The 27,658-nt window shown below is 41.0% G+C and overlaps 1 protein-coding gene across 6 annotated transcripts in view; it reads right to left on the bottom strand.

Moving 5' to 3' along the window:
• The window catches only part of PRKCZ (protein kinase C zeta), a 95,905-nt gene that overhangs the window by 24,201 nt on the left and 44,046 nt on the right, over window positions 1–27,658 (bottom strand). For 5 of the 6 annotated variants that reach the window (XM_083513057.1, XM_083513058.1, XM_083513055.1 and 2 more), the window contains 4 exons: window positions 13,613–13,698; window positions 7,046–7,177; window positions 3,512–3,593; window positions 2,911–2,963 (listed from right to left, as the gene is read on the bottom strand). In XM_083513057.1, the coding sequence (XP_083369183.1) occupies window positions 2,911–2,963; window positions 3,512–3,593; window positions 7,046–7,177; window positions 13,613–13,698 (353 nt within the window). The remainder of the gene's footprint in view (window positions 1–2,910; window positions 2,964–3,511; window positions 3,594–7,045; window positions 7,178–13,612; window positions 13,699–27,658) is intronic. The other variant, XM_083513054.1, reaches the window with a different exon arrangement.

Here is a 27,658-nt window from a genome sequence, read left to right as displayed (position 1 = left end):
AAAGTTACTGGGCGGAAGCCTGGAAGACGGCTACTCATGTTCTGAACCGAGTATATAATTCGGTAATTGGTACTACGCCATATTTTGCTTTATATGGGAAGAAGCCCAAAGTTAATTACTTTCGGGTGTTTGGATCTCAAGCCTATGTACTTATCCCAAAAGCGTTAAGGAAAAAGGGAAGTCCAAGGGCTAGGAAACTCATCTTTTGTGGGTACGAACCACACGCCAAATCTTGGAGGTTTGTGAACCCAGATGGGGATACTACAAGAGTGGTCCTCAGTAGGAGCGCTGAATTTTGTGAGCAATCCGGATGGACTCACTTACATGCTAACCCTGACATTTTGAGAGATGATTTAGGCATTTATGCTGAGAAAGAAAGTCCAGAGGGTGATGAGCCAGAAGGGGATGGTGCACATGGTTCAGATGCAGATTCTGACCAGGCACAAGGTTCTTCTCCTAAGGTAGAAAAGCCAGAATCTAAGAGTGTTCCAACATCGCCAGTCATTAGGCCTAGCAGACAGCAAAAGCGAAGCAGGTCGCCTGCAACACCAAGCCCAAGGGAGGTATCTAAACGAAGGTCTTTATCCCTAGAGGCACGTCCAGACATAAAGTCTGAGACAGATTCTGACAGCCAACGGTCAGAGGGGGCACAAGAGGAGCAATTGCGCAGGTCAACACGTGCCACAAAGGGCAAGCCGCCAGAGCGGTTTAAGGTGACAAGTGTATACGTAAATATGGCACAATGTGAGCCAGATAGCTATGTAGAGGTACAACAGCTTCCAAGCTCAGAAGCCGCAAAGTGGCAGGAAGCAATGGAAAAAGAGATGGCTTCAATGAAGTCTCTCGGTGTGTTTACAAGTACAGAGCTTCCGAAAGGGCAACAAGCTGTAGGTTGTCGATGGGTATATCGTTTAAAGCCCACAACTACTGAGGAGTTGCAATATAAAGCCCGACTAGTTGCAAAAGGGTTTTCGCAGCGCAAAGGAGTTCACTATTCTCAAATTTATGCCCCTACTTCAAGATCAGAGTCATTAAGAATGCTTTTAGCCTCTTCAGCTAAGAAGGGAAATAAGCTGTTTCATTTTGATGTCAATGTGGCTTATTTAAATGCAGACTTACAGGAGGAAGTCTATATGACGCCACCACCAGGTTTTGAAGGAGACAAGCCAAACCAGGTCTGGCGCCTACACAAATCCATTTATGGGTTGAAACAGTCCGCCCGTAATTGGAATTCCTGCTTAAACGATGCTCTAGAGAGCATGGGGTTCAGAAAGAGCGCAGCAGATGCGTGTCTTTATCTAAAAGGCTCGGGATGTGAACAAGAAGCAGTTTTGATATTTGTTGACGATTTATTATACAGTGGAAAGGACGATAAACTTGCACAACAATTTGCCACAAAGCTTGGAGAAAGGTTTCAGATAAAATCACTAGGCAATGTATCTGTTTATCTAGGAGTTAAAATTCAGCAAGATGAAGATGGGAACTATTGGCTCAGCCAAGAAGCTAAGATCCAGCAGTTGTTGGAAAGGTTTAAAATGGACAACTGTGCTGGTGTTAAAACCCCAATGGAGTTAAGTTACACAAAGGATGCTCAAACTGAGCAACAGACAGAGTTCTGTAATCCCGGGGTTTACCAGTCAGCGATAGGCAGTCTACTCCACATTGCACAGTGGACTCGGCCCGATATAACATATGCTGTCAACATGCTGTGTAGACAAGCTGAAAAACCATCAATGCATGCTTGGCAAGGAGTAAAAAGAGTTTTAAGGTATCTCCAAACTACCAAAAGGTTTCGCTTAAAACTATCAGCAGAGAGCAGCACACAACTTGAATGTTGGGCTGACAGCAGTTGGGCTGATGCTGGACCAGATAGAAAATCAGTGTCAGGAATGGCGATAAAATTTGGAAATGCACTAATTGGTTGGAGGTCAAGAAAACAATCACTTATAGCTTTAAGTTCAACTGAATCTGAGTTCAATGCATTATCAGATGTATGTAGAGAACTGGAATTTTATAAGCAACTGGTACAAGAATTGTTTGGAGAATGTTCCCTACCTATCAGAGTGTGGGAAGACAATCAACCTTGTATTAAACTAGCTAAATCAGGTCAATTCAAGGCACACACAAAACATTTGGATATCCGTTATCAAAATGTATGCCAAAGTGTAAAACAAGGTTTAATTGAACTAAAGTATTGTCCAAGCCAAGAAAATCTCGCAGACGGTTTTACAAAAGCTTTGAGTCCGCAATCTCATAAATGTTTCTGTTCAGGTTTAAATTTGAATTAAGGTTGTTACAGCTCAGTGTTACGAGCGAGAGGGGGTGTTGGTATTAAAGGGTTAAGAAGCTCTAATCAAGACGCTCTAATCACTGAGCAGCTGGAGGTAGTTAGGCTTCCAGGAATGTGAGTTTGTATAAATAGTCAACTCACTCCTGTATTTGCCCCTCCCTCCTTCCCCCTTCCCCTTTCTTTTGGGGCATGTTTGCTGAAATGTGTGATTCTTCACCAGGGTTTTTTGTTTTGTGTAAATAAACCTTTTATTTGAGTTCCAAACCGCTTGCTCCAAGATTCCTTTATTGAAGAGATGCTGACTCTCCAGCCCTTCTTGAGCCGCTGTGCGAAATGCTCTGCTGTAATGGGACATTGTTGCATCGGAAGCGCACTGGACATTTGATTAGCATTAAACTAATTAAAGTTTAATGGGACAGAATGGGAGATTGTAACCCTAGAAAGGAAGACTGCTAGAGATGGTGCTAATACAGGAGATGCAACAGGTCTATCTAATGAACCTGCTGGGACCAAAATTAAAGGTTATTTAATTGTTGAAAAAGTATGACAGAAATAAGGAAATGTGCATGCTTAATAGACTGAAGAAAAACCCAATAGTTAAACCTTTTAATAAAACCTACCTCAGAATCATCTTTAATATTGTCATGCTTTCGGGCTGAAGGAATATAAGGTACTGCAAGAGAAAATGACAAAGCAGAATAAAAGCAATCAATACTACTACACAGACTGGCTGCTGATCTGCAGTTCAAGCAGAGGACTTGCAGTTGCTGGGCATTGAACACAGGAACTTATGTATGTTCTACTACTGTGTGTGCTCTACTATCAGATATCCTCCCACCAGATGTCAAAGACCAGACTTTTAGAAGACATCTGAAGGCAGCCCTGTTTAGGGAAGCTTTTAATGTTTGATGTATTACAGTATTTTAATATTTTTTTTGGAAGCCGCCCAGAGTGCTGGGGAAGCCCAGCCAGATGGGCGGGGTATAAATAATAAATTATTATTATTATTATATTACTAAACTATGGGCTTCTCATGGTAAAGCCATTCCATAGTCTTGGACCAAACATAGTTGTTCTCACTTTGCAGCAGGGTGCACCTGGGAGATCCAAACTACCAATTAAATTTATAGGGATTTTTACATTTAATGGCACCATATAAGGGCTAGACTAGCTGATTCCCCACCCCCAAACATGTACATTGAGAAAAGAAACATTACTTACTTCCATCACTCTCTTCTGTGGGAATGTCAACTTCATCATTCTTATCATCTAACTGAGGTTCCTGGGAAGGCATCACAGAATCCTGTAAGAATATATATTACTGAAAACTCACTAATGTTGACTTTCATGCAACTCTAGCATGCTCCCTGAAGACTCCCCCCACCCTTGCAGTATGCTTCTCCAATTAACTAGCATATAGCTAGGCATGGAAACAAACCTTACACTTATTCTCTTTTTAAAATAAAACCTGCAGAATTAAAGATTTCCCAACTTGTCTCATATGAGATTATAGCAACAGCGTACAGCAAGAAAGAGTGTAGATTTTGGGGGAGGTGGTTAAAAAAGCCCAAGAGACATGACTGCACTCTCAAAATATATTAGTGTACCCCAAGATGTTTGGGTATCATTTGCAGATTCTTGTATATGCTAAAAAAAACTCAATTTTTTTGTACGAAGAAATTTAAGTCACGACTGCAAAAAGTAGGTTTGGAAACCAGAAAAATGGTGCTGAAATCTCAGGATTTCTAAGAATCCACCTTCACTAAATGGTATCACTTCATGGAGGAAAGACAGCAGTAGTTTAATGTGAGACAAACATGTGTAACTCTGTGTACATGTTGCAGAACATAGGTAGTTTCCTACATGGAGGAAAATTAGGTAGATAACACACATTGTATGGTGCTTTAAATAGGTATTATCTTGCCTCCTATCAAGATCTGCTATGAGTTTTTGCCATGGGTTTTGAAGACTTCAATTAAGCATTATATCATTATCTAACAGGTTTGGTCTGTGAAGGCGAATACTGTAGTTCTGGTGATGGGGGCATTTATTCTGAGCCCAACTCCGCTCTGGTTCCAATTTACTTTCTGTTGTGGAAAATGTTACTGGCAACTAAACATACAAAGACTTGTGCAAGGTAGCCAAATGTTTAAGAGCTGAGATGCACATCTGAATGTGCACCCTACTGAGTGTTCCAGTAGACAGTTGCCCTGGGATTGCACAGATAAAAGGGCAGCTTGCTCTGGCCCCATTCATTAGCTAGTAGGGCTATCAGCCTCAAGGACTACTAGGAGGTTAGGTCCCTTTGCCTCCTATCGTGGCAAGATGGAAACCTACCTGGTCACATTCATATGCCAGAGGAGCAGCTGCAGCAGCAAGCTTATATTTTCCTCTCCCTGCTATAGAGAACCCTGTAACTAAGAACTAGCACCCAAGTTTGCTTCTTTCCTACTCTCTCCCTGTCTTTTCTCCTTTTTGTGTCATGCCTTTTATATGTAAACCTGAGGGCAAAGACAATCTTATTACTGGACTGATGTAAGACATTGTGGGAGCCTTTTACAGCTGAAAGGCAAGACAAAGATGCATTAAATAAATGAATAAATAATGGTGCAAAGGAGGATATCCACATCCGAACACACATTTTAACATGCATCCGATTCACACCTACAGATCCTCAGAGCAAGAATATACAAAACACTGAGGAGTTTCCATGGATATTTCAAAACATGGGATGGGAAAGCTGGATAATGCAGGCCTGTTCTTGTCATTAACATAATCCATTATATGAGTCTCTCTATAATGAATAAAATATTTTACTCTGGTATAAATTCATCTTATCCTTTTCAGCCTGTTTGCCAAAATGGCAGACAGCATTTTAAAACCCTTGATTCAAAAGTGCAAAAAACTTGTTAAACACATCTTTCCAAGGTATATTACTAAACCTCCAATATATACTTTAATTTAAAGAGGTCCCTAAATTTCCCTTGTCTTATCTTTCAATATTCCAACAATGGAGCATATGACTCCAGGAATTCTTTCCTGTTTGATAATTTCCTCCACTTTTTTAAACCCCGCCCCCCATCACTTGTAATGTATGAACAGGACCATTTAGGATCCCTCTGTCCCCCAAGGAAAATTCTTGTTCAATCAATGGTCTCAAAATTCTTGTTCAATCAATGGTCTCAAAATTCTGAAAACTTTTTAAAGTCCAGATTCACAACCTGATATTTTTATGAAAAAAAAACTACCTCTCTGTGCTGACAAGACATCTTGCTTACTAACGGGGATTTATTTTTTCTTTCTGCTCAAGGAGTCACAGAAGCCAACAAGCTGACTTACTTCCTTTTTCAAATGCTTTATAAAAAGCATTATAAAAAAGAAACATTTTTGGCTAAAAATATTCCTCCTCCTACAAGCAAACCTGCGTCTCTTTGGCCCTCTGCTTGCTGCATTCTAGAACATGCACATTCATGGACGTAACAAAACCTCTGAAGGTGCAAAGCCAAAATTAAAGATGTGCCCTATCTATGGAGCCTAATCCATCCTCATACCTGAAGATTTTTCAAGTGCCATTCCAAAGCATCCTTTTTTAGATAACATTTTAAGAACTTGATAGTTTTAGACACATAGGCATTGTGCAAAATTAAGTTCTATAAATTTCCATGTCAGCAGTATGTCGTTTTCCCTGGGATTTCCCAAGACAAACATCTGGGAAAGTGGCATATAAATTACCACAGGATGGATTCTTTGCTTCAAAAACCACTTTTGTTTACAATGTAAAGGATCTTGCCTCAGCACATGTTAACAAATACTTTCAACTTTGACTTTTGTTACAACTGCATGTAACTGCAGGCACCTTTTGAGCTATTAAGTGGGACATTCTATACCCAACTTGACTTCATATGCTTTATAAAGCTTTGCATTTATGTACAAAGATGTCATTTAGTTTTTGCATTTTCTTATTCTAATTGCTCCTTTTATTCCAGGGACAAATATATAATGCACAGAGCCTCTTAAATCTATATTGCAAAAACCTGGAACCAATTTAAAGTAGCAGGAAAGTCCTGAAAGCACAGGCAAGAAACAAACTCCAAAAGCATTCAAAGGATCTTTAATCTAGAAAGAATGAATTCCCAATGGGTTCTGATTTTAAGCTTACAAACCCTAAGCAGAGTGAATGCTATGGCTGGATAGTTTCTTATGTGGGTTAGCAAGGACGCTAATAAGATCCTGTCAGAAATAACCGACTATACAGGAGGCAAATACATACATATCTATTTTACATGAATGAATTAGATACTGTATTATTAATCCTGGAGAAACTCCCTTGAAGTGAGCATGGCTTGCACAAGAGCATAGATTCAAGTAAGGGTAAGGCAAGATCCTTTTCTAAAGAGCTTAACATCTCATATCAAAGCAGGACTACAAGTCAACCTCAATGGAAAGGATTGGGAGATTACCAATTAAAATAATTTAGTAAGGGTTACATAATATGGCAAAGGATATGGGAGTGGAGTTTATTCCCATAGTTTAAGAGAATATATGTTTATGATATTAGTGAAAGGCCTTTTATATTATGAGGGACTCAGAATAGCTCAAAGCACCTGAATAAAGTAAAAACATAGGCCCAAGATATTTAAGGCACAGCTGCAAACACCTCATCTTTTAAAACTAATGAACTGCACATCTGTATAGCCTTCATACATGAAAAAAGTACACAGCCCCACTGAAGCTTTGTGCTGGAGCCAAACTTACCATATGCCTTTTGCAGGTCAGTGGGACAAGAATGTGACAGCGTTTATGGACCAACAATTTGCAGTTGATACACTTGTAGCCTTGCCTTCCGAGACCCCATATCCTTTCACTGCACTGGCCACAGTATGCTCTCTAGGAGGGGGAAAAAAGTATGAATCATCTTTCAGATACACTCACTTAGAGACATCTTCCAGATAAAAAAAAAAGGGGGGGTTAAAGCATTTTGCACACTGAAAAATTGCTCACAAGTGCAATTTGACAACTTTCTATAGGACTAATAATAGGTCCTCTCATACGTAACTTTCACTAGCTGAAAAGTTAGGGAGCAGATTATTTGTTCAGCAGGAGCAGCAGAGGGAGAGATGGGAAGCCAGGCCACTCCGCTGGCTCTCCTGAGACACCCTTTGGCTCCTTTTCTCGCTGAATTGTTTCCGTCCCAGATGGTCCTCTTTAAGAACCTTGTAACTTTAAGAAATGATACTCAAGCTTGCTTTTCTGCTACTCTCCCAATCGATCCATCCCTTTTGTCACATGTTTTCTAGACTTTAGGCCTGAGGGCAGAGATGGTCTTGTTTTTTCTTGAACTGTGAGTTCCTCTAGGAGCCTTTTTGGCTGAAGAGCAGAATAAACATACTGAAAATAAATAAATCTAGCTCAATACTCTGGCAGCAGCTCTCCAGGGTCACAGGCAGAGCTCCCTCTTTCTTGCATTCTACATTTTAACAGGGATTGAACCTGGGACCTTCTACATACAAAAAGCAGAAACTCTACCACTAAGCTATGGCCGTTCCTTGGATGATAGCAAACAGAAGCTTGTGCTGTCAGGTACTTTCTATGGGACAAAACAGATACACTAAACACCTCACTGAAAATGCTTCTCTTCTGGGGTTAATATTACTTTTGCCAAAGTAAAAACAAACACCTGGCTTGTGCAAAGCTCTCAGGTACAACTATGGAGCTCCGTACATCCAAGCTACTGGCCTGATTTCAGTGACCCACACTTAATACACATGGAAGATTCAAACCAGTCCCCACCTAATGTACATCCTTCAGTGCCCTAATTCATAGTGTACATGCAAAACCATTCACAAATCTACCACCATTACAGCAAGAGGCACTCTGCTGTTATGCCTTCATACAAATACTTCCTTTTTCTTTCATGATGCAAAGGCAAAAGATCAGAATGGGTATTCCATTAGCAAAAGAACAATAAGATAACAATGACTGTGCAGTGATTTCAAAAGATGAGGAGCACAACCTGCTATCATGAAGGGATGAGTAGTTCATTCGAAGCATTGAGAGATGCATTAGATGAAGCTGTAACATTCAAGAGCCTATTTGCTTGAATTTTATTTTTTTTCGGGTCAGTGGAACAAGTGAATAGCACCCCATTCTTGGGTTTGCAAGATGCTCAATGAAAACATGCCTCAGTAGAACTATATTGATAAACTTAAAAATGTGTGTATTGGCCTTTTAAGGCTTTTAAGGCTCGATTCTCTTCCCCTCAATATTTTTTAGCTGTATCATCTTGGTTTAATTTGTCTGATTAAAAGCTGATAAAGAAGAACTAATACTTCATAAACAAATCACACATAGATGTTACATACACTTGAGCAGCACTGTGAGAAAACAGAGAAAACCCTAACAGAAAGCTGAAGTGGAAGGTTATCAGCCACAGCTGAGGCTCAAGAAAGTGTTATCTTCCTGCACATCAAATGCTATCCAATTCCCAATAGTACTTCAGGAATCAAAGAAATATGATCTGTGCCGAGTTCCTCAAATTAAGAGGGGCATTTTATTAAGGCAAGATATATCAAAAGGGGAAGTATTTGACTTGTGAAATTAGACAGCATCTCTAAAGAATCTTCCAAATTTGTTAGAAGACTTGGGAATGAGAATAATCCAGTTTACTTTGCTCCCTCTGTCCCAGAAGTGGAAGGAAAGTTGCCAAAGAAAAGCCATCTTGTGCAGGCTATATCTAAACAATAAGCATTCCTAAAAGGAACTTGGGGAGAGGTTTTATTTCTAAATGTTTCTTAGTAATAATATGATAGGGTTATCCTTCCTTTAAAAAGAGCAGCAGTAGGATTTTCTATCAAAAGTGTTCCAATAACTCCTGCTCTAAGTGTTTCACTTGGAGCCTAATTTTTTTTGGGGGGGAGGGGGAGAATCAAGCCAAGGAGCCTAATTTTTTTTCTTTGCAAAAAATAAAACAGGATTTCCAATAAACATTTTACTGGCAGGCAAATCAATATTTCAGTCAATATGAACCAATGTTATAATTCACCTGTAAAAGGCATTTAAACAAGGTGGGGAAAGCTTATCAACTTCCATTTTCTTCCAATCATATTCTGGAAACAAGATAATCTAAACATGCAGAAAGAAATATAACCACAGAACAGCTGTCATAAGCCTGCTTCAATATGGCTGCATTTGTAACCTTCAATTTCCGGTAAGCCCCAGTTGCTCCATCCAAAAAAATTAGAAAGTGTGAACTAGTCCTACTTCTTAAAAAATACACAGGGGCCCAACAAGTGGTCTTAGAAAACCAGACATTGCAGCATTACAGAAGCTTAGCAGGTTTAGCCCTGGCTGGCAATAGAGATGGGAGACCACTGAAAGCCTCATATAAGAGTAAGATGTATTTGCATAATAAATTCATTTTTATAACTTAAAGGAAACACATACAACTATCATTCACATTCAGTCTGATCACTAACCTCTTCCCTTCCCCCAAAACAAACATTCAAGTTGAGAGCAAAGCACCACAGTGTAGTCATACTCTGCTATAGGGATAGGGAAGATCTATGGAGGATAACTCCACAACACCAACTATTTTTTATGTTGTGCCAACACATTACCTTGTTTAAAATACTCCAAATATTCCCAACTACAAAACTTGTTTCTACAAAATCTAAAATGCTCTTAAAAAACAAAACAAAACCCTCATCATTAGATCTGACATTGCTCTCCCTAGAAGGGAATTAATTCAAACTGAAAGTCAGTACTTAATCTTGCACCATAACTCAACACAGTAGCCACTGAACCCAACCTGACTTTGCTTGCAAAGTCACACTTATAAATCTAACTCCATTTTCAGCTTAAAAAAACTGTACATCAGACCCATTGGCTGTGTACACCTTGAACTGGCTTAGCATTAAGAATTTGGATTTGTAAGCCCACCCATATCTGGTTCTCAAATAATAGGGGAGGATATGTGGGCATTTAGCAAAATCTATAACCACCATCCTGACTCCTCCTAATTTTAGCCAAAATATATTTCTTGCTGTTCTCGAACAGTAGCTAAAAAAATAAAAGGAGCAAGGACCCCTCTAGCTCTTCTGTAATTAAAACACTCACCCATCACTCCCCTTCACAATGTGATTGGCTTATAAAAAGAGAGTACATAGGATGACCCAGTAACAGCACTCATGAGTGGAAATGGAAGAGTGTGATACAACAACTGAGAAATGAGACGTGCTCCAGCAAAATGTTTTCTAAAATGGAACAGTGGATTGTCAAGGATTTCAGCTTTGCAAAGGGGGGGGGTGTCACTCTGTGTGGGTAGAAAGGTTCACAATAAACTAAATTTCATTATTTTACAACTTCCTGGGATGAGAATAAAGACCAGCTGACACTTATAGCAGAAAGGAAAATTATATATAATAGGGGGCATTTAAAAAACGTAACTAAGCTACCTAATATCAAAAGCGTATTACTATTTGTCGCATTGCCCTGAAGAATAAACCCTAATTTTCAGGCCACAGTGACAATCATGGGAACAGAAGCCCCTGACTGAGTAGCCCTGAAAGCAGTTCTGTGCCTTGTTAGACGTTACTATGGCCCAATTCACACATTCACCTTACCATGTGGGCGGCCGCTTGAAATGGAGCTGTGTGGGAGCAACTCTGTAGCAAGCCATGTGTGTGAAAGCAGCTCCCCATGCAGTTCGGGTGATTTCATCCGCACCACTGCAAACTGAAATTGCCCACGCTTTATGGGAAGACGTTTCACACAAATAGCTTGCCACAAGGAGATGCATCCACATGGTTCTATTTCAAGCAGCGTAAACACACACACACACACACACACACACACACAATATATTCAGTTTATGAAAGTTTCTTGCCTGCCTATTTCTTATTAAATGGTACTGCAACAAGAGGAGGGCCTACAGTCTACACAGTAGAATTCACTGCATCTATGCTGGAGAAGAGACGCTTGCTTTTTCCACTTGCTGGACTCCTGCTTAAAGTGTTCACACAAGAAGTCACCCCGAGGAAACTCTAGACCTAACAAAATTTTGTGGAATACAAAATGACTAGAAGAGGATTGCATTCACAGATGCAGGCTTCCTAACCTCTTCCCCCATACAGGGGGTATACAGTATGACTATTGGCAAAACTGATAAGGACTGATGTGGGTTGGAACCTGGAGGGTCAAGGTTCTTCATCCTTATCCTGCACCTTGATCTTAAACATGTGTACAGGCTAAATCTTTCTGCAATGTAGCTGTAATACCATGTTTTGTGCTGCTACTTTAGTTTAACAATGATCTGATAGCATAGCAAATTGTGTAATTTAACCATTAACTGCACCTGTTTTGGTATATTTACTGTAAGGAATAAAGAACATAAAAAGCTATGCATCTGCTTGGGATAAAAACATCTTTCTTTTACATTCTTGCGGTACATTTGGTCAATTCTGAGAAAGGCCCAGGTCTGTACATTACCCAAATGAGTGAGACCTGCTATTTGTTTTATATTGCGCAATATATGGCACACAGAGTATTAAGCAGACGTTTTGGCTTTCAGCATGAAATGCACACTTTTACTTGAAGCAGACTCTTTAATATACCTCAAGCTTTATTTTGTGTGTGCAGAAGAGGCAGAATTCCCACATGAATGTAGTAGTATGAGAAAATGCATTGGTTACAATAAAATCAGGGTAGCGTCCAATGTTAGTCCTACTCAGAAAAGAGCCACTGAAGTTAATGATCATGGCTAACAGTTCCATTAATTTCAGTGAGTCTACTCTGAGTATGTCGTATTTGGAGACAACCCTATACCATTTTATTTCTAAGCAAACGTTCAATTAAAAATACTCATATCTGGGATATGAGTACTCATACTCATAGGTCTGGAATCCAAATGGCTACCAATATTTGGCATGCATATGGTGGGCTTCTTGACTTTGCTTCTTTTAAACAGCAGACTCTAGCCCTACCATATTCACAATCTGCTTTTGAAAGCCCCTTTGCTTTCAAAGAAGCCCAAGCCCTTGTATACTGTATGTTCCCCTTTTTTCATAACACTCCCCCCCATATCATAAAAAGTAACAAATGTTTTAAAACATCTTTCTACTAGAAAAGAAACTTATTCTAAGGTAAGGACAGAACTGAAATGGATGTACAGAAGGTACTCACAAAGCAGAAGTTTATGTTTGTGTGTGTGTGTGTGTGTGTGTGTGTGTGTGTCTGAAAATTCATAATAGTAGAGTCAGGGGCATTAGCCTTTACATGACTATTTTTAACTAGGCCTCCATTTAGCATCAGAGAACACTGGTACTATTCACAAGCTTTTAAAACTTTGCATACCATTCAGGTTGAGCTTTGTGCTTTCTGTGCTTCATAAAAAACTGTTGATCCCAAAATTCTGGTTTAACTGTCCCCTAAAACCTCTTAATATTCAAATTAGAATGCATTGGCATATGACAGCCCCACATTAATCTGTGAATCATATCACTTAGATATTAAGACCATAATCAGGAAAGATTTTGCTCACTGCTTATTAGGGGTTCGTGTATACATACATATGTAGATAAGTGTGTGTGTGTGTGTGTGTGGCCATTAAAGAACTCTCCGCCTTTACCACAAGGCAGCAACAGTCAGACAATCCTTATAATTAACCTAAAATCCAACACTCCCCTGCTCATACATTTTTCACAAAACTTCAGAAGACTGTATTATGTAGAGAATACATGCTGCAGCATAATGGGCTGGGTTAAGGAAGGAGGGGTCTCTGGATTCCTTTGCTTTTATAGATGAAGTCAGACCCTTAACACGGCTGTGTCTTTAGTACATGCAGTAGAGTTTGCAGCTCAGTAGATAAAAATATTTGTGGTTTCGTTAATTAGGTCATATCCATTTAGCTCCTCTGCATTTTAAGAGAATTCTAAGCATCTTAACGCTAATCTACACACAATAGGAAAAAGGAAGCGGTGAAAGACAATAAATAGGCTTAGGGGGAGTATTCACGATGCAGACTGGCTGGAAAGGCAGCATGAAAAATATTTATTTGGACACAGACACACACAAAAGGCAAGTTTTCAAATGCATAGAGGAGAAATTAATCCTACATTACTGTCCCCACAATGAATTCAAAGACCTTTTATTCAGTAATATTGCATAAACTGAATTGAGATGAACCAAATCTCTGCCTATTCTTCCCCAGTATAGGAAGCTTCCAGTAGGAAAGGATAATAATTCACAGCACCTCACACAGATATACAATACACACACCACTCCCGAGGCTTTTTGGCTTTTTTTTTTTTAAGCAACAGTACTCACTCTGTTAAAGCGTTTGGCTTGGAACAGATGCCCATTCACTCTGTACAGCTTCCTCCATCTTCTGGCTCCACGTCGGTAGATTGATTCTAAGAAGGAAATTAAAAAGGTGTAAAGCAGGAGCATAGTAATACCACACGCACTCTACATTGAGCAAGTTGCGCCTTAATCTTGCTTTCCTGAACATCCACGCACAGCTAAATATTGCTGGTAACACAATCTGCTGTCAAAAAGCATCTGGAGGAGATGCTTCCCCCGACCCAGCCTCTCCCATTCCTCCATCCCCCCCTCTTGCTGTTTCCCCTCACATGATTATAATCTTGTTACAGTTCTGTGACTGCTTGCTGCTTCAAGCTCAGGTGAGATGGAGAGAGATAACTGGGTTAAAGAAACAGCATTCCTTGCTAACCCTCATCATGGCAGTCTAGCTGTACCAGCTTTTCATGAAAACATCAAGGATACAAGTTAGCTTCAAAGGATAGTGCAAGAAGTACACCAAACCATACAAATCTTTGCACAGTTATGATTCCCATTTTCCCCGTGCTAGAAGATGATGTCACTATTTGATCTTCCTTTTTAAAAAAAAATAAAGAGGGAACAATTCAAGTGTTTTCTCAGTTGTACAGTAATTTTAAAAATACAGAACCAGGACAAAGGAACCTTAGGGACAGAGAGATACCGTGGCAAGTTAGATTTTTGCATCACCTGCGCTTTCCAGGATGAAATTGGATTGATAGTCATAACTCATCTTCACAACAATTGTGATGCAAGTCACTATTACTGGCATTTTATAGAGAGGGAACAGAGTCTGACAGGTAAGGATTTGCCCAAGGCCATTGAGATCAGAGTCCAGAACACGCTACCCAATGGACTATATATTGCCTTTCACACAGGATTACAAGCAGACATGAGGAACATGATGTGGCTCCTTAAGGGGTGATATAAACAGAGTAAATAAATGTCTAGCTTCACAATTACCACCCCAGAGGTAAGGTGGAGTAGAGGCGATGGCAGCTGTAAGAGCAGGACTCGCTAGCAGTCCACACTGGACGAAAGATGTACTGCTCTACTCATACCCCACAAACAGCAGTCTATAATAACTAGTTACAATTTCCCAAAAGGGAGCAGAGGAGAAGAGGTCAGGTGTACAAAGCTGTTGCTAGTGACTTGGCTAGGTAGCAGGATGTGGCAAAAGTGAAACTCATTAGTCACACTCCTTACTTTTAAACTTAAAAGTTGCTCCTGGAAAAGCCATGTTGTTGGGAGCTACAGTAGGAATTGAATTGTGCCCCAAGACAGACACAATTACATCTTATTTAATAATTTTCAGGTTACAAATTTTAAGAAGTCAATGCTTTCCTTAAAAAAAAGTGTACATACGAGTTCTTGGACTTTCTCAGAGAACGCTGAATATTATTTCATCTATTTACGAGGGCGGTCTTCAAATATCCTGACATAATAAACCACAACCTTTGAGATGAGATTTGTGCTGACAGAACTTATTTGGGATCACAGCCACTCTACCAAACTGATATGAGACAATCTGAAGAATTTAGCACTTTTAAAAAAAGTGTTTTCTGCTTTACTTTGCTTTCAAAATATGCACTAAAGCTATTTTCACCACTAATGAAAGACCTATAGCTTTCCTAAGGCAGAAACTGTTTTCTGAACAAGTTTACTTAGACTTGGCTGTGTAGCAGTTTTAGTTATGTTATGGCTAATTCAGAACCAATTCCCACTCCCTGAAGAATGAAAAGTAAAAAGTAGAGATAAAAACTAGATTTAAAAGAGATAACAGAATGAGCAACTGAGTACCACAGAAAGTGCCATGTTCATGTTTTAGAAACGTGTCCTACAGTGCTAATACATGTCAAGATTTGAAGAACTACTTTTATATGGAATTTTTGGATTTTTCCTTGAACAGGACCCCTTCAACTATGTAATCTCACAATAGAGTTTGAGTCTGTTCCATTTTAAGAAGAGTTTTTCATGGTGCATAGGAGTTGCCATTTGAAATACAATAGACCAAAGCAGCATCTTGGGTCTTTTGGGTCCTGGTTAAGAATGTTAATGTAGGCGGCTGAAACAAGGTACTGTCTTTGAAAAGTAGCACTCATCATGCTCTGCTTTCTCTGAAGGGGTGGAAAAAAGGATTTATTTTAAATAAACACAGCCCTTCAGTCTACAAAACTCCTAAGGTAGCTAACAGATTAACTAAAAAAGCAAAGATCATCAATACATTCAATGAGTAAAAACAGATCAGCAGCAAAGACATTACTACCCAGAAAACCAATGGATGAAATTTTCCTTTCTTTTAACTTGAAACCATTGCTCCTAGCCTCCGGAGCTGGAGAAAACAAGCTTGCTCCATCTTCCATGTGGCAGCTCTTTAGATATTTGAAGACTATCATTTCTCCTCTCAGTCTTCATTTTTCCGGGCTAAACATACCCAACTCCAATCTGTTAAGGAGTTGTTTGAGTTGTTTAAAAAGACATTGAACAACAATGGGTCCAGGACAGAACTCTGTGGCATAATGATGAGGAACCATTAGTTAGCACTCTTTGGGTCTGGCTACAAATCCACCTAACAGTTACCTTGTCCAGCCCACATTTTACCAGCTTCTCCACAAGAATATAATGGGATACTTTGCCAAACACATTACTGAAATCAAGATACACTATGTCCACAGAATTTCCCTGATCCACCAACTTGTTACTCTATTAAAAAAAGGGATGAGATTCATCTGGCATGACTTGTTTTTGAGAAACCCATGCCGGGTCTCTGTAATCACAACAACCTTATCTAAGTGCTTGTAGACCGATTGTTTACTTATTTGTTTGATGACATTTCATGGAATCAATGTCATGATAATCGGATGGTAGTTACCTGGGTCTTCTTTTCTCCACTTTTTCTTTGCAAGAAATGGATCTTTCAGAATGGCGGCACCTATTACCAGGAATTGCCAGCCCACTAATATTCGGCAGTTTTAAAAACTGTTTTGCTTAGAAAAGTGTGCCCAACCATGTAATTCTACTATGTGTTTTTTAAAAATAATTGCTGATTTTGCATATATGTTGATAAACTAGGTTTACTAGCTTTTAATATTTAATTTTATCGGTATTTTTATGAACATTTTATATTCTATTATATTCTATTACTGATAAAGTGGTGTATATATTCTGTTATATAAATAAACGCCTGTGGAGAGTAGAAACAGAAGCAAAAGTGAGTGAAGTAACAACAGCACATTTTACCTTTTTACAGTAGGCTAGTTTCGACTCACACACGTCTCTTTCTATGCTCCACCCAGGCCAGCAGAAGGCATTATCAGAGCTCAAGGACACATTATTGCCAAGCAAAAGTACTTGAGAAGTGAGTGAGGCAAAGCTGGTGAGATGGATGTAGCCTGGGGAATGAGTGAGTGAGAGTGTGAGTGTGAGTGTGTGTGAGTGTGTGTGTGTGTGTGTGTGTGTGTAGGGAGGAAGTGTGAGAAGAGTCCTGAAGGCCAGACAGAGAGGGCTGCATTTGGCCCCCAGGTCTGAGTTTCCACACCCCTACTCTAGCAGCCTCCAAGTGAAGATTGATGCAAGTGACTGTTCTAAAAGTACTTAGCAAAACAAGTCTCATTAGGCCTGTTTTGCCCAAGAGTCACACTGCATGAATTATGTCCAATATTCATTACCCACAGAGATTTTATTTTGGCCTGAAAGCACCAGATCCTTCCCATTTATTACACAGTATTCCCTTTGAAGAAATCTCCCCTTTCTGCATCCAAGCCTAGTCTGTCTTGACCAGTCAGAAGCTGAAGGCCTTAAGACAGTGTTTCCCAACCACTGTTCCGCGGCACACTAGTGTGCCGCGAGATGTTGCCTGGTGTGCCGCGGGAAAAATTAAGAAATTCGAAATATTTTTTTTTAAGTCAAATTTTCGATTGGGGCGCCGTCACTAGATGACCCCTGGGGTTCCCTCCCTCCCTCCCGCTCTGCGCCTCCCTCCTCCTCCTCCTCCTCCGGGGAGGCCCTCCCTGGCTCTCGGCCAAGGCTTGGCGGCTGCCACTCACTCACTCGCTCGCCCACCTGTCCCTCCATCCCTGCACCTGGCCTCTCCCCCTCCGTCCCCGGCGCGGGGGCTGCCGGGATCCGTAGTCCCCTCGCCCTTGGGCTCCGCGCCCACGAACTACATTTCCCAGCGTGGCCTGGCGGGCCGGGCGTTTTGTTTGAAGCGCTCTTCTCCCGACCATGGAATGAGCGCAGCGGCGGCGGCCGGGCGGGCAGGGGCTCTTCCACGCAGACCCCGCGCAGCCTGCCTGCGCCCCCGCGGAGATCGGGCGGCAGGATGGAGCCCGGGGATCCCCGCGGAGGCGGAGCGGCGGAGGCTGCCCCCCAGGTAGGGCTGCGTCGGGGGGGGGTTATTTTTGCAATGCTGCATCCGCGCCGGAGGGGACGCATCGGACCGCGGAGAGACCCCTTGGCAGGCGTGCAAGGCAATGCATGCGTGCAGGCATTGCATGGAGTGCAGTGCAATGCAATGGCAACGCGGCGCCCTGCATGCATGCATGCAACTTCCACCAGCGCTCCGGACTTGGCAGGTGAGGGGGGTCCCCAGTGGGCGGCAGAGAGAGCCGGGAGGGCGAAGGGGAGCCGGGGGGAGCAGCGCTGCTCCCCGAGCCAAGCCCGGGGGGAAACTTCGGCGTCGTTGCGCCGGGTGTTGGAAGCGGAGGCTGGCGGGGGCCCCTCACCTGCAAAACCTGGTCGCCTCTCATATATTTCGTGCATTGCATTCATCGCCCGCTTTCTCCTCCAAGGAGCTCCCGGGGGCGCGCGTGGTTCTCCCCGTGTTATCCTCGCAACAACAGCTCTGCGAGGTGGGTCAGGCGAGTGGCCCAAGGGAGCACCCAGGGATTGTCCTGGCCAGGTGGGGTGATTTGAACCCTGCTCTCTGCCCGGTCTTCGTCCTCATTTAGCCCCCACATGTGCATGACTGTGCATGACTGAGGTTTTCCCCCCTCGTCTTGGCTATGGTGTGAGTCTGTCCTGTTAATTAATGGGGTTCTGCCTTCGGAGAAGATGAGCCAGCCCTCAAGGAGGTGATTATGTAATTTGCTAGCAATTCAGGTCCCTCCCGGCGTGACGCTGCGCACTGACGTCACAGGGCTGTAATGGTGGTGTGCCTCGAGATTTTTTTCATGAAACAAGTGTGCCTTTGCCCAAAAAACGTTGGGAAACACTGCCTTAAGAAAAACAAACCTTGATGAGAGTTTTTATTTCAACATCTATTATTAGAATATTCATAAGAAATTGTAGTAGTTTCTATAAGAACTGTATGCCCAAGGTTTGAAATAATACATTTGAAACCAACTATGTGACACACACCAATGCTGCAATGTGGAACTAGTATTCCTAAAAACAAAATAGGTAACTAGTATTAAACACACAAGCAGGACACAAAAAAGTATGTATGAGACAATGCTTAGAAGCAATTCTAAAAAGACAATTTTCATGCTTTATAATTCAGGGAGGGGGGAATCTCTAGAACAGCCTTCCCAAGCTGGCACCCTCCAGATGTTGCTGGACTACAACTCCCATCAGCCTCAGCCACCATGGCCAACGGTATGGGATTTGAAGAGCCACACATTCCCCATCCTTGCTTTTACAGTATATAACAAGAATCCTAGGAAAAGGGGAAGTGAAGAAGGAATGAAAGAATGGCGAAAGGACACCTATTTCCTATTTAACATTCCAAGACATCTCATCTGCTATAAAATGCTCAGCATCAGGCAGTTAACCCCAATCCTAGCCCCTCTAGAACAGCAATAAGGAAAGTCTTGGTGTGAAGAAACACCTGTCCTTTCCTGCGCCCTCTTCTACAAAAATTCCCTCCTTAAGAGATGGGAACAGTACTACGAGACTCCATTCTCCAGGCTGGCAGGCAGGTGTCCTGAACAAGAGCACTCCTCTGAGAAGGTAGGAATGCCCTACACATTTTTGTAGGAGACCCCAATAATTCAGTTCCAAAATACTACATTTGTTTTAGTAAAACACCAGGGGACTCAGCACAAAGAGAAAGTGACAACTGTTGAAGCTTCTAGATTGCTGCTACCTAAATTAAATGAGGCACATATGAAGATCTGGAGGGTTTTGATTTTGACAGAGCCTCCTTAAATGGAATAATCCTGTAGCAATTCTTAAACAAAACTTAAAATGTAGTCAGAACCAACTAAACACTTATGTAAATGTGCTTTAAAAGGCAGCATCTCTTGAGCTGGGAATAAAATGTGCAGTGTTTCAAAGCCCTTAAAATACATTAGGACTACAAGTCTTAATTAGTATAACAAACATTGGAAAAAAGTTTCAAACAAAAAAACACCAATGCATTTAAGAGAGACCAAGGCAAACAAAATGTCTATTTCAAGGCCACTGAAGATCCCCTCCCCCAGCAGCTCAATGCAATTCACAGCTGAAATACCAGTGCTCATAACAAAAATGTCCTTGAGGCAGGGACTCTTAAGTGCAAATATCTTCAAACTCAAGATTTTAAACAGAGTTGACAGAATTCTGGCATTGGTTGGAGAGATTGCTAATTCCAATAAAGGACTTCAAGCAAATGCTTAAAGCAGCATGCAGAATTCAGATGCTTTCAAATCCTGTCAAAAACTAGAGAATTAATAACTAAAGAAAAAAATCTTCAGAGTTCAGATTTTGGGGAGTGGTTAACTTTATTTGGGGGGGGGTATACAACTTTCCAGCCCAAAGGTCCCCAAAGAACAAACTGCCAAGTAACAAAAATCAAAACTAAAACAAAACCAAAAGGATCAGTGTTCAATCATACTTTAAAACCACAAAACGCTGTAAGAATGTTAACACTGCCCATCTAAATGTAAATAATGGGACTATTTCCCCTCCTTTGGAAGTGAAGGGTGCTGCCACCAAAAAGGCCCTTATGCTATATTTTCTTTTAAGTTGGCATAATGCAACATAATAGTCAAAATAATTAACTAAGAGTCTCTGGCTTAGCTTGGCCATCAATCCTGGGTGATCTTTGGAAAGATACCACTTTGGCACTGGCTTCCATTTGCAATAGGTGAATAAATACTGGCCCAGCTTACAAGGCTGTTGTAAGAACCACAGAAACAAGCTATGCAAAGTGATTTGAAGAAATGAGGTAGAGCAAGAACTACCAAGGATTGCTGATGGATACTTCAAGAAGTGCATCGGACCTAGTCCACAACTTTAAACAACACTGTGGGAGAATCATTCAATCAGTACCATCACCAACTGACAGGGATGAAGAAACAAGACGCTGTTGGACTCAAACTCCCATCAGTCCCAGCTAGTATGACCAATGGTCAGGGATGACAAAAACTGTAGTCCAACAATGTCTGGTGGGGGAGCTGTTAAGAACATAATAACTTAATGACAGCCTGCTGGATCACATCAAAGATGTGTCTAGTCCAGCTTCCTGTTCTCACATTGGCCAACCAGAGATATCTGTGGGAAACTAGGGAACAGAACAACTGGTATTCACAAACATTACTGCCTCTACCAGTGGATGTAGAGCATAGCCATCATGGCTAGTAGCAACTGATAGCCCTCTCCTCCATTAATTTGTCTAATCCTCTTTTAAAGCCATCCAAGTTGGTGGCCATCACTACCTCCTGGGGGAACGAGTTCCGTAGTTTGGCTATGCTATGTACTGCATGGCGAAGTATTTTCTTTTATCGGTCCTAAATCTTCCAACATTCAGCTTCTCTGGATGTTTCCAGGTTCCAGTACAATGGTACCTCGGGTTAAGAACTGAATTCGTTCTGGAGGTCTGTTCTTAACCTGAAGCACTACTTTAACTAATGGGGCCTCCCGCTGCCGACGTCGCACGATTTCTGAAGCAAAGTTCTTAACCTGAAGCACTATTTCTGGGTTAGTGGAGTCTGTAACCTGAAGCGTATGTAACCTGAGGTACCACTTTATTAGGAGAGAGAGAAACCTTTCTCTGTCCACTTTCCCCAGGCTATGCATAATTTTATAACCTTGTATCATGTCACCTCTCAGTCACCTTTTCTCTAAACTAGAAAGTCTCAAACACTGCAACCTTTCTTCATAGGGACGTCACTCCATCCCCTTGATCATTTTGATGGCCCTTTTCTAAACATTTTCCAACTCTACAATATCCTGTTTAAGGTGAGGTGACCAGAACTGTACACAGTACTCCAAATGTGGTCACACCATAGATTTGCACAACAGTATTATGATACTGGCTGGTTTATTTTCAATTCCTTTGAAAATAATTTGCCCTTTTCGAGTCTGCCACACACTGGATTAACACCTTCATTGAGCTATCTAATGTGACCTCAATGTCTTGCCCAGACAAACCACAACTGTAATCATGGTTTGTTCTTCAGTTTACAACTTATGATTTGTCAAAAAGAGGCAAACCATGAGCCGGGATTCAAACACAACACTACACTAGTGTAGTGCAGTGGTCAAAGTATTCTTTCCAAGAACCAGCACATTTGTACTAAGTCATGGTTTGGCACAGTATTACATGCAAACTAGCTCATGGTTTTGGGGTGAAGTTTTGACCTATCAATCTGCTAAGTTTTAATTTTCCTGGAACTGAGTTTCAACTTCTTCCATCAGCTGCTTAATGTTGGTATTTATTATTAATCATATTTTATTTCTATTTTAAGTATATTATTGTGCTGTAAATTGCCTTTGCGTTTTCAGAAGGGCCTTGAAGAACTACTTACTTTCACTGGCTTATTCATGAGTGATTCTTTATGCTGCTATCAAGTTCCTTTGGGGAGGGGTTGTGTTTTATCTCTGGGCTGGATGTTTATTTATTATTTCTGGCTTTATTTAATAAATTGATACCCTTCTCTCCCCCAAATATTTCAAAGTCTTACATAAAAAAATGACCCAGACACACTAAAAAGTTAACAATACCATTAAAAGTGTTTTCATGGGGGGTGGGGGTGGGGGGGAATAAAGTATTAGGATTACAACCAGTCCATGACCCACTTCACCATCCACAATAATTTGATCATTGTTAACTTGGTGCAGCTTACACTTTCTTTTACTCCAGGCCCAGTGAATTAAAATGAAATGCAAGTTTTTAATCTGTTACATGGGTTTTGTGCTCAGCCCTCCACAATTATCTTTCAGACAGTTCTTCATGCCCTAAATGGCAAATTGGAGACTCGTCAGAGATTTTTTAAGCATACTGAGTGATGGGTATGTTTTTTTAGCAGCTTGCAGCACCATTTTTTCAACCAAACTGCCCACAACCTTTTCATATCTGCTATTGGTGCGGTCTTTAAATTTAGATTTTTATTTGAATTCAGTGCATTTTTAGTGTCTTTTTATTATTGGAGAATTCCAGGAACTGCCAGAAGCCCTTGAAGAACCTGCACTAGGCCGTCTGGATCAGGACTGCTTAGATGCAATATCTTTGCTTCTCGTGAGTAATAAGAGTGCTTAATCACGAGCCACAGTACAGATGACACATTAAGCCGGGCCTTGGCTAAGCACAGCTTGGGAAAAAGGGGAGCAGAGGATGGGACAGGATGAAACAAAGCAAAGCTGCTCCAAGCACCTCTTTGGGAGTATGTGTACCTGTGCAGTCTGAGTTAGCTATAGTATAGTTTACAGGGTCATACAAACTGTTGGAAGTGTGGGAATGCAACTCAGCTTGTATTAAGGTTGGTGGGTTTGCATGGGGTTAAAGCAGATAGAAAAGGGGACCTCCAGCATTCCAAAACTGTCTCACTTCCACCTCTGTGCTGTACTCTCCTGCATTCCTAGATGGATATGCCAGATGGGGTTCATCAACCTGAGAAGGGAGCTCATCTAGGAGAAGGAGAAGGATTAAACCCTACACAAATCCAGAGTGGAGTCCCTAAAACAGTTGGATGGCGCCTTGTATGCCCTCCTTCTGGCAACTCCTGCAGCCAAGCTGATGCCAAACATATTGCTCTGCTTTCCTTTGGAGCTAATTTGCGAGGCCGAAAGTGGTGTCTTGTCGTCCGCCCAGGTCTGTGCCCTGGAGAGGTCGTTTCAGTGCAACTACTGAAGTGGTCTGACTTCACCACAGAGGCACAATTCATTGTCTCTTGAAATGGACACATAACACCCCCCCCCACACACACACAAATGCCAGTTTTTCACCTCTTCTTCCTCCTATAATAGTTTCTCTTATTCCTATCTATCTATCTATCTATCTATCTATCTATCTATCTATCTATATCTATCACCAGTTTATCTCCTTATGGCAGAGGGCCTTCTTGATAGTGGTGCCCGCCCTGTGGAACTCCCTCCCATCAGATGTCAAAGGAATAAACAACTATCTGACTTTTAGAATACATCTGAAGACAGCCCTGTTTAGGGAAGTTTTTGATGTTTTATTGTGCTTTTAATTCTGTTGGGAGCTGCCCAGAGTGGCTGCAGAAACCCAGCCAGATGGGTGGGGTATAAATAAATTATTATTATTATTATTATTATTCCCTCAACACTTCCTCTGGCCTCTTTCCCCTAGAAAAAGAAAACCTCCCTTAACCTACCCCAGCTTCTTGGCCTCCCTGCCATCTTCACTTAGCACAGCTGGGAACAGACAGACAAGTGAGGGACTGGGCTGGCTGTGGCAATAAGCCCCCTCCCCAAAAGTGGCCTGATATCCACTGGTGGTCCCCAGCACACAGCTTAAGAAATGATGGACTTATACATTACTTGACCATGTACATAAACCTTAGAATTCCCAAGCAAAAGTACTATTGCCTGTACTTCAGCATATTGTAAGCCCGGAATCTGAAAGTAAAACTCCTGTCAAAAGCTGAACTTAATTCTCTTGTGTTTATCCTGCATAGGACACACAGCTGTTTTATTTCATATAATGTTCCAATTAATTTACTTCGAAGCACTTAGTCTTAAAAAACAAGATCACTCAATACAGCTGTTTAGTACTCACACACAGTGTAGAAACAAGCCTGTATTAGTCACAAGGGGTGATGAAAATTAAATACATTCTGGTCTCTAAACAGCAGAGTAGGCTTAAACTAGTTATAAAAACATACTTGTCAGGGACTCTGGGGTTTGAAGCTGAGACCTGACCTGGTAAGCTACCTAGGATTGAAAAATGGAATCTGCAATATCAATACCTGTAACTAGCAAGCACCATGATGCCTCTAAATATTAGGACCATGGCCTTCTGCTCTTGCCTGGTCAACAGAGCAGTGTCCTCTGCCTGTTGAATTTCTGCTTTTCCATACTTCCAGCTATAGTATTCGACATAGGGAAAACTTGAACGAAATAATATATTCCTCCAAGGTTGGATTCTGTTGGAGTTGCTTAAGGCCCCTGTCTGGCTCTGTAAATTGATAAATGCATTTCTCACTGCAAGGTGGGACTTTAGTGGTGAAGTAATATGTTACAGGAGCAACTGAATGTTTTACAAGCTGCTTCATGAGAGAGAATCTCTGTTTTCTTTTGAGAGACAGAGAGAAACAAAGCTATCTAACCCTTCTAAACCACGGTAGCAGCAAGCAGACATGGATGCTCTTCTCATCAGGATCAAAGCGTGTTTATTTGTTTTTGTTTTTCAAAAAGTTTTTATTAAATTAATTCAGCATTAATACACACATAGTGCGAATATACAAGCATACAAACATACATTTCATACAATCCTTAAAAATGTTCAAACATACCTACACTCAATCCCACAAATAATTCCTTTTCCCATCACCATCCACCACCCCTCACCCCACCTTTGTGTTAGACTTCAAGGCGAGTTTGGATTAAAAAGAGTGGGTTGCAAATACAGACACAGTGGTTGGAGCAATTGAATATTTTACCAGATAGCTAAGATGTTAAACTACAGACAATCTTAGTTTTAATTTACATTTAAAATTGCCCCTTGGTGACGCTCACCATAATAAAGTTTTTCTCAAAGAAAAATGATAAATTGTGATGTTTAGTGATTTCCTAGAGGAGAAAAAATGCAACACAGAAAGGGATGAAACACTGGGAAGCTGAGAATGAAAAGGACAGCAAGAGGCCAAGACCTACTGAAGTTAATGTCCATGACTAACTAAAGTTCATTAAATGTAAATGGTCTACTCTGAGTAGGACTTCATTGAATACAACCAAGTGCATCTTGTAAGGCTTAAACAAGCTTCTAACTGTTGTTGGTTTTTTGTGGGGGATTTTTTGAAAGAAGAAACTTACTTATCCTTGAGAAGCTTAGCTTTTCATAAAATTAAGTCTGCATGAACATCAAAACATTTACTGGATCACAATTCTACATAGATTGGCAACAAACACTAAGGCCCCCAAATGCATATATGGTTATCCCCCAAAGCAGGCAGCAGAATTTAAAAAAGCTAAGCAATCTTAATTTGATCTCTAGTAACACCCAGCTAAAATTAAGTTTTCCTTAAGGAAAAAAAATGTATAACAGCAGTGATATACTGGGTTGGATCTGAAATCAGGTCACAAAGAAATCAAATTAGTCATGACTTAAGTTCCACTGATCTCAATGGGAATGAAGTTCAATTTAGCCAGGATCCAATCTGTAATACTTTGCTTTTACATTTACATTTAAGCAATCTGCCATTCCTCCTCCAAAAAAAGAATGCAGGAAGCAGAGTTCTGCCAGTAAAACATCCAATGAATACAGTACTTTGGTGCTGAAATTGACTGAGACCAGTGACATATGATTATAAGGTTGTAGCCAACCACACACCCTGCCACACAAATGCTTGGATAGTCTCTTTTTGAAGAAATGACAGGATTTAAATATATATTTTTAAAATGCTGATGTCACTTAAATCTAAGTGTAGGGCAACAGGTGGTAGGTGGCCACTGATGAGCTAAAGCAATTTGATAGCTTTTCTTATGAATTCCCTTTCAGAGAATAGGTCAATAAGTCCTCTACTGTTGCGTGCATTATTACAACAACATGATTTCAGACAAATTATCCTGAAACTATGTGAGAAGCTTTTTTCACACTACAGGAAATTCAGCTCTGACTACCCTCTCCTGGTAAATTCAATAACTGCATCATTTAAAAGGCATTACTGAAAAATCTTTCAGAAAAGATTATGCCACCAAGTGTAGCGTTGCAGGTGTTAAAAATACAGAGAAACTGGGGGGTGGAGGTGAGCCTGAGGTGCACAAAGCTGCAAGAAATATGAAACCAGATACTGCAAAGCTTTTGTTGCTCTTTCACCCCATATTGTCATATCCATCACCTCTCTGCTCTTTTAGAGCATCTGCACTTAAGCCTGCTGCCAACTGTTTGAATGCAACTCTTTAAAAACTTTGATATTTTGTTTATGAATTGTTATAGTGTTCCTACTCTTCTGGGGCTCTTATTTCACACTTCAGATTAAGTGCTCTTTCATCTGTTCTGTGGTGTCTATGTCTGGCTGGAGGAAAGGGGGAAGGTAAAGACACCTATTTAAAGAGTCACAGAAAACAGAGTGCATAACACAGGTGGATTGTTATGCCAGGTGAGAAGATGTGGCAGACATTTGCGGCCACAACTGGATTATCCACCTGTCTGTGGGTTGGGGCGCATTGTAACCAATATGATGCTCTCTCTCATTTTAAGCAACAATTAACCTCAGTGGCAACGAGTGCATATATCCAGCTCCATCTATTTTGCCAGCTATTACCATTTCTAGACAGAAATACCATGGCCACAATAGCCCATGTTCTGGTTGAGGCCACAGAAATGCAGAGTACATGGGGCTGCCTTTGAATATGGTCTAGAGATTGCAGCTGCTTTCAGCCAGAGAATTGACAAGTTCAGCTGCTCAGAACCAATTTGAAAAAAGGTTTGCTTGGCTGCCTGTATTTTACTGGGCCAAATTCAAGGTTTTAGTGTTGGCAAATAAAGCCCAGAATGACTTATGACATAACTAATTGAAGGAGAGGCTCTAGTTGAATTGTCCTGGTTGTGATTTAAGATCTACAGCGGACATTCTTGTCATTTCATCACTGAGTAATGCCAAAGAGTTCTTGTCAGCCTTTGATATCATCAACTATGGTATCCTCCAG

Source organism: Podarcis liolepis (genome assembly GCF_965112155.1).
Source record: "Podarcis liolepis genome assembly, chromosome: 7".
Taxonomy (NCBI): Eukaryota; Metazoa; Chordata; class Lepidosauria; order Squamata; family Lacertidae; genus Podarcis; species Podarcis liolepis.
Note: the sequence above shows the minus strand (reverse complement) of the source record. Positions and strands in the feature narration are given on the sequence as shown.